Source organism: Lupinus angustifolius, chromosome LG01 (genome assembly GCF_001865875.1).
Source record: "Lupinus angustifolius cultivar Tanjil chromosome LG01, LupAngTanjil_v1.0, whole genome shotgun sequence".
NCBI classification, from domain to species: Eukaryota; Viridiplantae; Streptophyta; class Magnoliopsida; order Fabales; family Fabaceae; genus Lupinus; species Lupinus angustifolius.
In genome coordinates this window covers 25,729,476-25,742,211 of record NC_032009.1, presented here as the reverse complement: position 1 = coordinate 25,742,211, position 12,736 = coordinate 25,729,476, and the positions used below count along the sequence as shown (strand labels likewise).

Sequence of the window (12,736 nt, the reverse complement as noted above, 5' to 3'; positions counted from 1 at the left end):
TATATATATATATATTAATTTGATTCCTAAAGAAATAATCTAAATCAATCTTTAAATATCACAAATGTGTGTCAAAATAGTCATAAATACAGACTAAAAATAGTCATGAAAATGCTAAAAATAACTAATTTGAGATATTTGGAAACCATTTTGATTTTCTAATTTTTAGTATACTAATTTGGTATAAGCAAAATGGGTCTTTACTAATATTTCTATTGGTATCTATTTTTATTTATTTGTCAAATGCAAGCATAAATAGGACTATTTTGCAAATATTTTGTAACAGAGAGACACTTAAAATCAGTCTCATAACACATCTAAACCCATAATCATATGTAAACAAGTCCAGAATCAAACAATATCAACAAGAATTTCTACACCCTTTTCATAAGTTCTCTTATTTTTAATTTTTATTTTCTCAACAAAATAGTACAATTGACAAAGTCTCTTATAAGTTGTGGCAATTTAAGCCATTAGATTCTTTTCAGCTACAACAGGCAAGTAGGTTTCCTGAGTAATATAACCAAAGTAAAAATGTTTTGCATGCAAGAGCCATTCTGCATAGTATACAAACCAAATCACTATACATGTTCTTGCTCTCATTTCAATCCACAAATGCTGTGCCTAAACTATATTTGATAGCTCCTCAGTTCTTGGATTTCAAGTAGCATATGTGGTGCTAATAGTATTATGCATATACAAGCAAAACTAGATTCCATTGCCATTTAGAGTAGGAAGAAGAGATTCATTCACCTAAACATAGGAAATATTCCCCATTGGTGCAGAAATCCCTGACCTGTACTGACTTCTAAAAACAACAGAAGAAGCACAGCCAACATTGCTGCTCTACCATTCCAAGTTTCAGCACTCTTTGTCCAACCCCATTCCCACACCATTACTGGTGGCGGCAACTCCTTACGCTGTGAGTCGTATGCTGCCAATAGCTCTTCCACACTGCCGAGGGGAACCAAAGACTGCGAAAGAGCCAAAATTTTCTATTAGATTATATGATGCAATCATACAACAATAACAACCACGCCTTAGTCCCACTAGGTGGGTTCAGGTATATGGGTTGAAAGATACCATAATGATCTATCATAAATCATGTTCATGGACAAAACATCGATCTTTTTCTAAATCTTTCTTAATCATTTTACCTATGGTTTTTCTTGGCATCCCCTTTCCTTTAGAAATTGGACTAACCTCCATTTGATCTAATCTCCTTAATGAGGCTTCTAATGGTCTCCTCAAACATATCCAAATCACCTAAGGACTCAGTTACTTTACTTTAACAGTATTACAACAGACTAACAAGAAAGGCAAACTTAACTAAATGCATTATTCTAATAACCTAAGGTGTGATTCTACCATTTTTCTACAATTGGGGCTACTCTAACTTTCTCCTTAATGTGTCCATTTCTAATCCTGTCTTGTCTAATGTGTCCACTAATCCACCTCAACTTTCTCATCTCTGCTGCATGGAGTTTACATCTTGTTAATATTTTAACCATCCAATATTCAGTTACATTTCTATCGCATATGCCACCTGAAGCATCATGTTTTGTAGTTGCATGCTTGCATCATGTTTTCTATTATATGGAACATGATGCAAGCATGCAATTACAAAATAGCCTATCACATAAATCTAACTCAATTTCTATCAAAATGTTTGTATTTCTACAACAAATCAAAATATTTCTTGTGAGGGTACCTGTCGAGCTTCAAGGTTTGAAACTGCCATGGCACCAACATATGGAAGACTCTCAATCACAGCATCAGCCAAATCTGAAATGAAAGTCGGTTCACATCCTAGAGCAGGAACACGACCCCAATTTTGTATACCAGATTTTAGAGCCAATTCTTTGTACTCGACATCAATTTCTTCTAGAGTTTCAATATGCTCACTGACAAAGCTGTGAATCGAGCAGCAGTTAAACAGAATACCAGTGTCACTAATTCTCTAAGCGGGCCTTGGGGTAGGGGTAAAGAAAGAAGGCAGCAACTAAATATATAGTAGCAAAACGAAAAATCGCGTAAAGAAGGAATCATGATGTTACCTAATCGGAACGGCCAGCAGACTTTTTACTCCCCTTTTCCCAAGTTCAACTATTGTCTCATCTGTATAGGGTTTTAACCATTCCACAGGTCCAACTCTACTCTGTAACGAGAATTACAGTCACTTGTAAGTTAAAAAAGGACGTAACCAAAGCAGTAATCAGATTTGGTTGTAGAAAGTGTTTGATATGCCTTAACTCTAAAGACCATAGGGTAATCTGCAATCCTGCATCACCTATAAACTAAAAGGGCGGCTAGTGCACGAGGCTCCTACTTAATGGGTTATGAGGAGGTAAATGTACGTAGCCTTACCTCCAAAAGTAGAGAGGTTGTTTCTAAGAGTTGAACCCGTGATCTTATGGTAACTATGCAACAACCTTACCGTTGTGCCATCTATAGACTAACATGAGTAATATAGACTTGAGCAAGAACGTTGTTCAGTTGTCGTTGCAGGGTTCCTCGGGATGTTATCAAGGAGGTATACTTTTTCCAAAGAGATTTCTTTATGTAATGACAGGTGAATCACATGAACTGTTCAGAATGTTTTTATTTATTTACAGAAAATAAATATTATTAGAGGAGAAGGGAGAATAATTACAAGAGAATAAGAAATCCTCACTAAAATAAAAAGAAAACTTAGAAACTACGCCAAATGGTCATGCATCAAAGCATGATGATCTCCTGCATATCTACCATTAACCATATGAACACCATTAAAAAGAGAACTGTTCAGAGTGTTACTCTATTTGATTATTTTCTGAGAGATTCCAATGAAGGGTTTGGTCAGGACTATACTGGAAGCTTTGTACTGAATACATAATCTTAAAAGAAATCTTGCTCTATATTCTAGACATTTGACTTTCATTTTTGTGCTGGAAAATTCCCTTCCTTAACAAGAATGAGCACTTTTGAACAGAAAATATAAACCAATACCATGTATCACAATTTTGAAATCAGAAAACCAGAATAATGAATGTAGACAGATATTTTTTAGCTACCTGATAAGCAAGGGTGTATGCATTATTTATCTTTCTTTTCTCAAGTTCTTCCATGATCAAATCCACACATTCTTCCATCTCTGCTTTGTATGGATCACCAGCATCTTCCACATAAGCAAGAGGCACCCCATGTGCACTAAAGAATATCATGACCTGCAATGTGCATCAGTTACTTGGGCTAATAACAAATATATCCAAAAGTTCAAGCTTAAGGGGAACTCGGGTTCTGGAAAAAATTCTTCAGGAAATCCAAAAGAATATGAAAAATCACAAGGAAAAAAGTAAAGAAGCACAATGTCATTTCACAATCTACCACACGTTTATCAAAATCAAGTAGGGTAAGTTATCCATACTGTCACCGTTCTTGTTGAGATATTAGCTAGTTGTATCTTTATCTTTACTACTTTCCTTAGATAGCTGAATCTAATCCCTTAAGTTTAGGGATTGATTAGTCTTAGTCAGTATATTAATGCACCCAATATTCATCAAATATGATGTTACTCACAGATTCAGATTCAAGTGTTCTGTCACCCTAACCAGAAATGACTGATATATCAAATATATAAGTTATGCTGCCAACATTTAAAAAGGAGGAATGCCGTTAAAGGGAGGCCTAGCACATGAGGCTCCCACGTTGTAGGGACTAGAGCGGAGAAGGTAAATGTGGGCAGCTTTAACCCGTAAGTGCAGAGGCTCGTTCCAGGATTTAAAAAAATGATAATGTTAAGATAAAATTGTCTAGGAACCACATTTTTTTTCCTTTTCTAAGTCACTAAAACATAAAATGACGCAGTACCTCCTTAGGGGAGTCAAAACCTTTCAGCTCTTTTTCAATTAAATTTGCCATGGCCGTTACGTATCCTTCACGCTGGTACCATGAAGGTATCACTGTGTGTTGCATGTTGGCTAGATACTCATCCTCTCTGAAGAACCAATAAATAATTCATAACAGAATGTTAGATTGTATATTGGAGTATCATTACATGATGACTGTATATTTTACAGTAATCACCGGAATATACTCTCCAAGAGACGCAGACTTGAACCACTGGTTGATATTGAAAATTGTGGATAAAGCGGAAGCACAACAAGCTTTGTAACTCTGTCTGTTTTAATCTGCATAATATATTTAAAATAAAATTTTGATTATAACCAATTTTAGAGCTAATCACAAACACATAAATAACAAATGAAGTTACATATCAATTACTTGGACAAATATTAGTTTACCTGCGCCTTATCTCAACTTTCCTCAACTCTCTCCCATATATCCTTCCCCAATAAGAGTAAATCTAGTTTTCAGAGGCTTTTAAAATAAAATTTCATGAGGTTTTTTAATAATTTTTTAATTATATTCTTTTCTTCTCAGCCGATCCCCCTTGTGAGATTAAAACCTTGTTGTTGTTGTCTTCTTTCTCAAGATACTTTTTTTTATGTTTTGAAGGAATTAAAATTAACATGACTTATTTTCATATTTGCATCACTACTTTAAGCCAAATAGAAGTTTGTTTCTCAAATGACTTAGATATATAGTAGACTAAGGCCTGTATCAGTTCATAAGCAAAAGCTCATTGAAGAGGATAACCGGATTATTTCCGACTACCATGTATCAGTCTGATCAAAAGTAACTTAAGAACTCAGATATAGGGCCTCAAGATAAGAAATATCATCACAACTCATAACATAAGGATAAAAATCAGTGGTTGCATGCAAGCCACCCATTAATGCAGATTATGTTTTCAAAAACAGTATCAAATCCATATGTTCATATATAAACTAATCAGACAACGTCAGCTAATGTCCTATTAACTTCGAAAAATAAGTCACTGCCAGTGGCATAATCATCAACCTTATCCAATTTTGCATTGTAGTCTTAGAAAAAGATGATTAAATACCTGTTCAATAGCTTCTTCGGTGAATGGATGCCAGTAACGCATCCCAACATACACGTTGGCTGGAACATTCTTTTCCCAAAGAGATTTCCTCAACTCTTCAGCCTGCATAAGGAATCATTAAAAAGAGCTAGAATAATAAGAGAGCTAAAAAGAAGGTATTTTAATGGAGTGGATGCACACACATAGCATTAGAAATCATTTTAAAACATCAGAAGAATATATAACATGAATCAATTGTAAAATCCAAACATAGTAGTGAAATTTTCAAAACTTGGCTTGAAATGGTAAGAAAATGATTTAATCAATTTTTGAAGAGATTTAATCAAATTAAGGATGAGAAGACAAAATAAAATAGCATGATACAATAATTTTAAGTTCCTCATGGAAACAATATTTCTGCCCACCTAAAACAGTGTTAACTTCTATTGTATACAAACATCATGCTATTCCGAGCTCAGAACCACTCTCATTCAAACATAATTAGTTAATATCTGGTAAATTGAAATTTCGGGTCTCCACTGCACCATCTAACAAGTTGAGAGTGAAATTTATATAACGATGGAAAGGAAAAAGATCTAATCAGCAAGTATCATGCCTGTGCATCAGTCATCCGTCTAAGAGGAGATCCACCACCAATTGAAGCATAGCCTTCTTTGCTCTTTGGTGCTCTTGCAACAGATACAAATTGAGCCAACGGCTTTTGAAGAAAACTAAATAACCTCGGTAATCGTATAATATCCTGCAAATAATTGGACATGAAAGATAACCATAAAAGAATAAGAAGTTCAAAGCTTTTGATTTAGTACTCTTTGCAGTTATACAAAAAATATAAATAACTTTAAAATATATGAAATTGAAAATTTTAGATTATATCAACCTAAAGGGATAGCGATCGAAAAATCAGCTTAGATAAATAGTGTGTTAAAGCTAGAGTATTACTGGGTCAGCAAAAAGGTTAAACAAAAAAGGCTGCACGTCCTCTAGAGTCTCCGGACCTCCAAGGTTTAACAGTAACACTCCAATCTTATCATCACCAATAAAAGGCGTCTCAGAAACATCTTGAGCTGTTGGAGTTACTAAAGCTTCCACCGGCAACAACTTCCTGTTGAGTGATTGCTTGGAAACGAAGGGTTGTGCTTCAGACCATCCCGGAGAACATCTACCCGCCATGTATATTTTCAAAGGATTGGTGTTAGTTGAAGCCTCCATATGGCCTCCGGAGCTGCGATACATCTTTTGTGAGCTACAGATCGCCTGTGACAACAATCTACGAAAGTAGAGAACATTAAAAGCTATGGAAAATTCTACTAATCTGAGCATTTAATAATAACATAATTCACATACAAGAAAGGCATAATTTTAATTGTGGAAAGCTAAACTGTATTTTGCCATTAAGCTTAAACTCTAATTATCAAATACTTCTAACAAGCAAATGAAAGAGTCATATCTTAGCATATGACACAGACAAACTTAGAAAGTCAATACAAGTTGGGCTTGGATGCAAAATGGGAAAGAAATTATAAACAATTAAACATGGCATTTACACAGCTTCAAGAAGAAATTAGTGTAACACAAGGTTAAATAATGACTAATAGACCATTTAAAGAAAAACTTTATGGTCATGGGCAATTTAAGTAAACTTTAGAGGAAACAAAGAGTACATGAAATATTATCAATCATGTTTACTATTAAAATAAAGTTGAAATTGGACTCAACAAACCCTTAAATCTTATAATAGACAGTGCCACTGGTTCATATTTATGAACATGGTGTTACAATTTAAGTGAACCCATGTCTAAATTCTTGCAACTAAACTATAAACAAAAACAAAGTGAACATTTTGAATTAAAGGGGTGGATCTAAGGAATTAAAAAACAGAATAATGAAGGTAAAAGGAACACTTACAAAGGAAACTTGAAATTACGAGAAGCATGAGTGAGGCATGGAGGAGGAAGAACAGAGGAGCATGAAGAAGATGAAGGGGCATGAGTTGGAGAATTCATTGCTTGATGGTGAAAATAAAAAAACAACACTTTTCACAACTTGGTTCTTCTTCAGTTACTACAAAAATGTATGTTTCAGCACTTAGAAACAAGAGTTAAGGTTCAAAAAAACAAAACCCAGAAATCAATTGAGAGAAAAGGAACAAACTTTACCAAATTCCTACAATTTTGGAAGAAGAGGAGATAGCACTAAGCAGAAGGTGAAGTGTGAATGAAGACCATGTAGATTTTTTTAAAATTTTTTTGTATTTGTTTATTAGGTTTGATTGAAAGGTAGAAAATGTTAGAAATGTGAAGAGAGGATTTGTATATGAAAGATATGGATGCAATGAGAGTGACTAATGATGTTGGAAAAAATCCAGACCACCACTTTTCCCTCTTTTGTTTATCATCTCCGACCATTTTTACTAAATAAAATTTTGTTTCTTTTTCTTATTTTATCCATTAGTCTTATTATTCAAATAAATTTAAGATAAAAAATGTATCCATAAACATTATAAGATTATCTTACATTATCATTATATTATTTAAATTTATTTTTAATTATTATTGACTCTTAGATAAAAATTGTAAAAATGAATGAATAACAAATAATTTGCTGATGTCTACCCTTGTAGAAAGATATTACACCCTAAATTTAACTCAAATAAAAACTTAACAACATGAAATAAATGACAAGTCAAATGCTTTTTCGGCCTCATGACTACCTTTTTTGTGCTTTATTTGTTACTAAATAAAATGTAAATGAATCGTTTTTACCTAAAAAATGTGAATGAAATTGTGTAGGGAAAACTGAGTCATCTTGTTGAGAGTAGTTGCATACATACAATAGAATTGACAATATGGGCTGCTTAACTGGCTTTGGGCGGGTTAACTTAGAATTGGGCTTAATCAGTTTGAATAGAAAACAGGGAAGTAGTTATTTTCTTGATTTTTTTAATGCAGTGTATTTTTTTTATAGGAAATTGTGAAAGAAATTCCACATGAGGTTAGACCTACTTGGTCTATATGAGTAATTGGAACACATCTTTTGTCCCAGAAAATATGTCACTTCATATGCTACTTTCTCCGATTGGTCAGGAAAATATTTTATTATTAAAATTTAAACTTTCTTTTCAACCGATTAGAGTAAGTATTACATGGAGTGACAAACTTCTTTATTACAACAAATGTTGACATATGAGTAAAATCTTTAAGAATAATTAGCTTATAGTTTAATGGTATATTTCGTAAAGAGATACTAACAAGTAGTAATATGCGTGACTCGTGTGTGAGTTAGACTAAATAGTGACACCAGTTTTCTTAACTACTTAAGCATAGTGTCCAATGTCCATACTCAGTAGACATACACATCAATACATGAACAGTGCCTCAAATTATATAGTAGTTGTTATCAACTATTAGTACACATAAACAGTCACTTGTAGCATATAACAATAGTACTATAAGAATTACACAAACATTACATACACTGATTAACTGATATGAAATTCTGCACTTGCTTGAACCTCTTTTACCCTCTTCTCATACTCTTCTTCTTCTTCTTCTTCTACACCTTCCCAGCCATAGCCTTTGACATGCATAGATACTAGAGGAGGTTCTCTTGCTTCCTCCACAATTTTCATTATCTCTTCCACACTTTGAACAGAAAAACTTGGGTTGCCTCTTCTCTGGTAATAGATAGCTTGAGCTGATTCAGTTAGTTCCCTTGGAAGATTCTTTAAAAACCATGGGTGGTTCTTAATTTCCTTCAGAGTGATTCTCTGTTAATAATAAAGAGAACATGAATTTAAGATATTTTCAAAAGCATCTTGTTAAACTATGAGTAACTTTGTTAATCGAAGATTAGTAAAAACATAAAGATATTCATGTTACCTAAATGTGAGAAGAAAACTATCATAAGTTCTTAGTCAACATTCAAAGATTGTAGTATCAGAATTGAGAAGACTTGTATTGAAGTTGTATATGCATAAATTTCATAATGTCTTAACACCCTGATCTAAACCATAAGCAAAGCAAGACGAAAAGTAGTGCGGGAGAAAAGGAAGACCAAATTCATGTAGTGGACTAGAACAAAAGAGGAGACATGGAAACAAGGGTTCAATGAGAACTTCTCATATATATATATATATATATATATATATATATATTTCTTCTGCCAACAACAACGTTACCAGAAAATTTCTTATTCATTGACATTTTTTTATAGAGCATTATATTTTGTTCTACCCATATAGTTAGGGTTGACAATTAATCGAGCCACGGTATTCGTTCAAAACTCGATTCGTTATTTAGCTCGATAAACTTTGTTCATGAACCAAATGAATCGAATTTGAGCTGCAAATTGAGCTCGATAAATAAACGAGCTGAACTTGAGTTTCGTTTGGTTCATGAGCTGACTCAATATATATATATATATATATATATATATATGTTAATAAATTAATTTTTATTCTTATTATGATCCACACATTATTTTTATATTTATTGTTATTATATTTATAAACAATGTTATATTTATACATGTAAAACCTTTTATATTATTTTTTTAAAAATTAAATAAATATTTGAGTTGTCTAAATGAACTCATTTGAACTGAGCCGAACTGTTCGCCGAACTCGAGCTAAAAAAATAATTCGTATATAACTCGAGGCGAACGAATCCTTATTGAGTTGAACCGAGTTGAACCGAGTTGAGCTCTAGTTCGACTCAGATTGACTCGTTTCCAGCCTAGATGTTGCCGACTTTGCCTAGTAAAATTAAAGCTTCATTGTTATTGTATTTCCTATTTATAGCAAGTAAACACGATAACAAATGTATACTTCAAGAGCATAATAGATATGATGATCTAGAATGACATGACAATCTATCTAAATTGCAATAGGATGCTTAAACATCTTAGCATACCCTCAATGGATTTGCAACAAATATAAGAGAAAGGATGTGTCTGCAATCTTGAGATATGTGAACATAATCCGGGATTTTGTATTGAACAGCCATTATACGCTGCAGAAAAAGGATGAGATAATGACATGACAAACAACATGAAATCAGCATAGAATAAAGGATAACATACCTGAATTGTTGTCCTAAAATTCTTAGGGTCTTCATGATCCTCAAAGGGATATGCTCCAACCAACATCACATAAAGAGTCACTCCACATGACCATACATCAGCCAACTATAACAAATTTTGGAAGAGAGAAACATTTTTAGAAGTATAGAAGGATATTGAAATATATATGAGCATCCATGTGAACCCGCAAAGATAAAGATCCAATATGTACTTCACAGTTGAATAATCCTCCTAACAACCTCTCCCTTAAATGTGGGTACCATACTTATAGATTCGCTCTCAGCCGAACCATCGGCCCTGATAGTATTTGTTGGACAAGACCGCAACTGAGAAGCCTCCAACTATAAGTAAGTTACCACATCTTGAACCAAAACCGCCGTAAGACAGTAGTTTCATGAGTTTTTTCCACTTATAAACTCTTTCGCTCATCCCCTCATATTTGATGTGAGACTTCACACTTAAATAAATCCAACACAATATATAAATGAATTAAGCAAAATGAAGAGCACATATATTACCTTCCCATCATACTCCCTCCTAGAAAGAACCTCTGGTGCTATATAAGCAGGGGTTCCAACAGTTGATTTGGGTAGTGAATGAAGCAAAGATGACTACAACATAGATAAGAATTGCTCAGAGCGTCACTTCTAAACTAAATAGTATCAGAACTTTTAAATTCAATGGCATTAATTCCATTACCTTGGAATAACCGAAGTCGCATATTTTCAAGCGAGGTGCAGGGCTTCCATCTAAAAGAGTATTTTCTAGCTTCAAATCTCTATGGCATATTTGCTACAAAAAAGAGTAACAGCATCATATTTTGTATGTTTTTCAATACATGAAGTCCTTTAACTTTTCAAGAACTTGAGAGTGATTATACCATGGCATGACAGTAATGGACACCAGATATAAGCTGCTGAAAGAAATATCTAGCCTGGACAATCAAAGGGGAGGAAAATCAGATATGGCTACTGGAATGGCACTGAAAGCATGAGTGCCGAAAATACGAAAAAAATTCCAATGAATGTTAAGTTCTTAACCTCATCTTCACTGAATCTTCCGGCATTGCAAATCCTCTCAAAGAGTTCTCCTCCAGCTGCATACTCCATTACTATTGCTAAATGAGTTGGGGTCAAAACCACCTGCAAAATCAAAATTCCATTGAAACAAAAGCACATAACTAGTTAAAGTAAATAGAGTACTCAGTACAGAAGGTGATCCAACATGTAAACAAAATAAAGTCCTTGCCTCCTTGAAGCGAATTATATTCGGGTGCCGAAGGGACCTATGGTTGATAATCTCTCTTGCCACATTCTCATCAATCTAGAATTGACAAGGAAATAAAAATGAACAAAGAAACACAGAGGTTAAAATAATAGCTTTTTATTTATCAAAAATTGGAACAAGAAACAACAGAGGATGAAAATATGATGTTAGGAAAATGTTGGATTTACTACCTCAAAGGTTAAGTGATAAACTGCTTCATAGCTAAAAGCTTAAAAGCTAAAAGTCTAGAAATGATTTTTTTAATTCCTCAAATGAAAATGACATGCAAGGAAATTGTGTAAAATGAATATGTCACAAACACCTTTCCTGATTTTCACTTTTCAGAAAATCAGAAGCTGATACTAAGCTCATCAAAATTACAAAACAAGCCCATCATTCATTGATCATTAATCGTTATCCAAAATACAAAACATGATTGTGATAAATCTAAAGATCAAAGGAGAAAATGAACCAAAAAGTGAAAAAAGAAGCTTTTTTCAAATAAAATAAGATAAACCTTATGGCCACGCTCTATGTATTTCATGGCAACAAGCTCCTTAGTCTCCTTATTCCTCATGAGCCTAGCCACCCCAAAATTCCCAGCTCCTAAATCTTTAACAGTCTCATACTTCTCCATAATCAAATCCTCAACTTGAACAAACAATACTAGTTATGATTTTATGCTAGAAACTCAAATGGGCATGCAAGTGAAACACCCTTTTGCACTTTGATTAAAAGTTAGTGTAAAGGTGGTTGCTTTCATTGAAAATTTAATTCTTTCTTTACATTATGTTATATAATAATAAGAAGAATTTAACATCCACACTATTTTGTCTTTTCTTTAATGAGAATGATGTAGAGAGAAGTTGAATGAACATTGATTTCATTTGAGAGTAAGTGTATAAGATGGAGAGTGCACATGGGAGTGAGAGAGAGAATACATTAGAAAAATACTAAGGATTTAGGATTGGTATTGAATCAAGTTAGTTCCTGACATCGATTACCTTAATTTTTGTCTTGTTTATTTCACCATTTGTTTCTTGTTGGGAATTGTTTAATTAGTTACATTATGTTCATTTTTTTTTATTTGGGATGGATAGTGTTATGGATAGTGTTAGATATTTATTGAACGACAAGCGCATCGTATCATCTAAGAATGGATTTATACTAATTCCTACAAGAATGAATTGAATATATATTTACAAGAATTGGTTTGTGAAATTTTGTAATTGGTTTTGGAAAATCATACATCGAACTAAAAAGATTTAAAATAAGTTGGGATCGAAATGCATGGTTCTTTCTAATTGACATCCATGAATTCAATTTCAAGTAACTTGTGAAGTTACTGATTCACATGTACATTTTCTTCAAATCATTCACATCAATTCCTTGAGTGTAAAATCTTTAATAATCACTCAAACACCAATTTCTTGGATATTTGAC

General features: G+C 33.3%; 2 protein-coding genes and 1 long non-coding RNA gene across 3 annotated transcripts; 1 reads left to right on the top strand and 2 right to left on the bottom strand.

The window, feature by feature from the left end:
• LOC109358451 (ferrochelatase-2, chloroplastic-like) lies at positions 521-7,340 on the bottom strand. Its single transcript, XM_019602679.1, has 11 exons — positions 7,105-7,340; positions 6,854-7,009; positions 5,888-6,215; positions 5,544-5,687; positions 4,949-5,050; positions 4,066-4,169; positions 3,850-3,976; positions 3,054-3,206; positions 2,058-2,158; positions 1,712-1,913; positions 521-974 (listed from the first exon to the last, which is right to left on the bottom strand). The coding sequence occupies exons 2-11, from the start codon at positions 6,949-6,951 to the stop codon at positions 750-752; spliced, it is 1,584 nt and encodes a 527-aa protein (XP_019458224.1). The 5' UTR covers positions 6,952-7,009; positions 7,105-7,340; the 3' UTR covers positions 521-749.
• On the top strand, positions 5,655-6,099 carry LOC109358457. The gene is made up of 2 exons (XR_002108967.1): positions 5,655-5,762; positions 5,815-6,099. It is a non-coding gene; the product is annotated as an uncharacterized LOC109358457 (long non-coding RNA).
• LOC109358445 (serine/threonine-protein kinase SAPK7-like) lies at positions 8,242-12,137 on the bottom strand. Its single transcript, XM_019602666.1, has 9 exons — positions 11,811-12,137; positions 11,276-11,350; positions 11,068-11,169; positions 10,908-10,961; positions 10,727-10,819; positions 10,546-10,638; positions 10,028-10,132; positions 9,859-9,957; positions 8,242-8,714 (listed from the first exon to the last, which is right to left on the bottom strand). The coding sequence occupies exons 1-9, from the start codon at positions 11,928-11,930 to the stop codon at positions 8,427-8,429; spliced, it is 1,029 nt and encodes a 342-aa protein (XP_019458211.1). The 5' UTR covers positions 11,931-12,137; the 3' UTR covers positions 8,242-8,426.

Bases quoted from the DNA above. Each gene is read 5' to 3' on its own strand.
- LOC109358445 (XM_019602666.1), bottom strand. From the start codon at position 11,930: ATGGAGAAGTATGAGACTGTTAAAGATTTAGGAGCTGGGAATTTTGGG. The intron at 11,351-11,810 runs GTTTATCTTATT...TGTCAATTCTAG, and splicing joins ACATAGAGCGTGGCCATAAG to ATTGATGAGAATGTGGCAAG. The intron at 8,715-9,858 runs GTATGCTAAGAT...TATTATTAACAG, and splicing joins TTGTTGCAAATCCATTGAGG to AGAATCACTCTGAAGGAAAT.
- LOC109358451 (XM_019602679.1), bottom strand. From the start codon at position 6,951: ATGAATTCTCCAACTCATGCCCCTTCATCTTCTTCATGCTCCTCTGTT. The intron at 5,688-5,887 runs GTAATACTCTAG...AATTATTTGCAG, and splicing joins TTAACCTTTTTGCTGACCCA to GATATTATACGATTACCGAG. The intron at 5,051-5,543 runs GCATGATACTTG...TTCCTTATGCAG, and splicing joins GACGGATGACTGATGCACAG to GCTGAAGAGTTGAGGAAATC.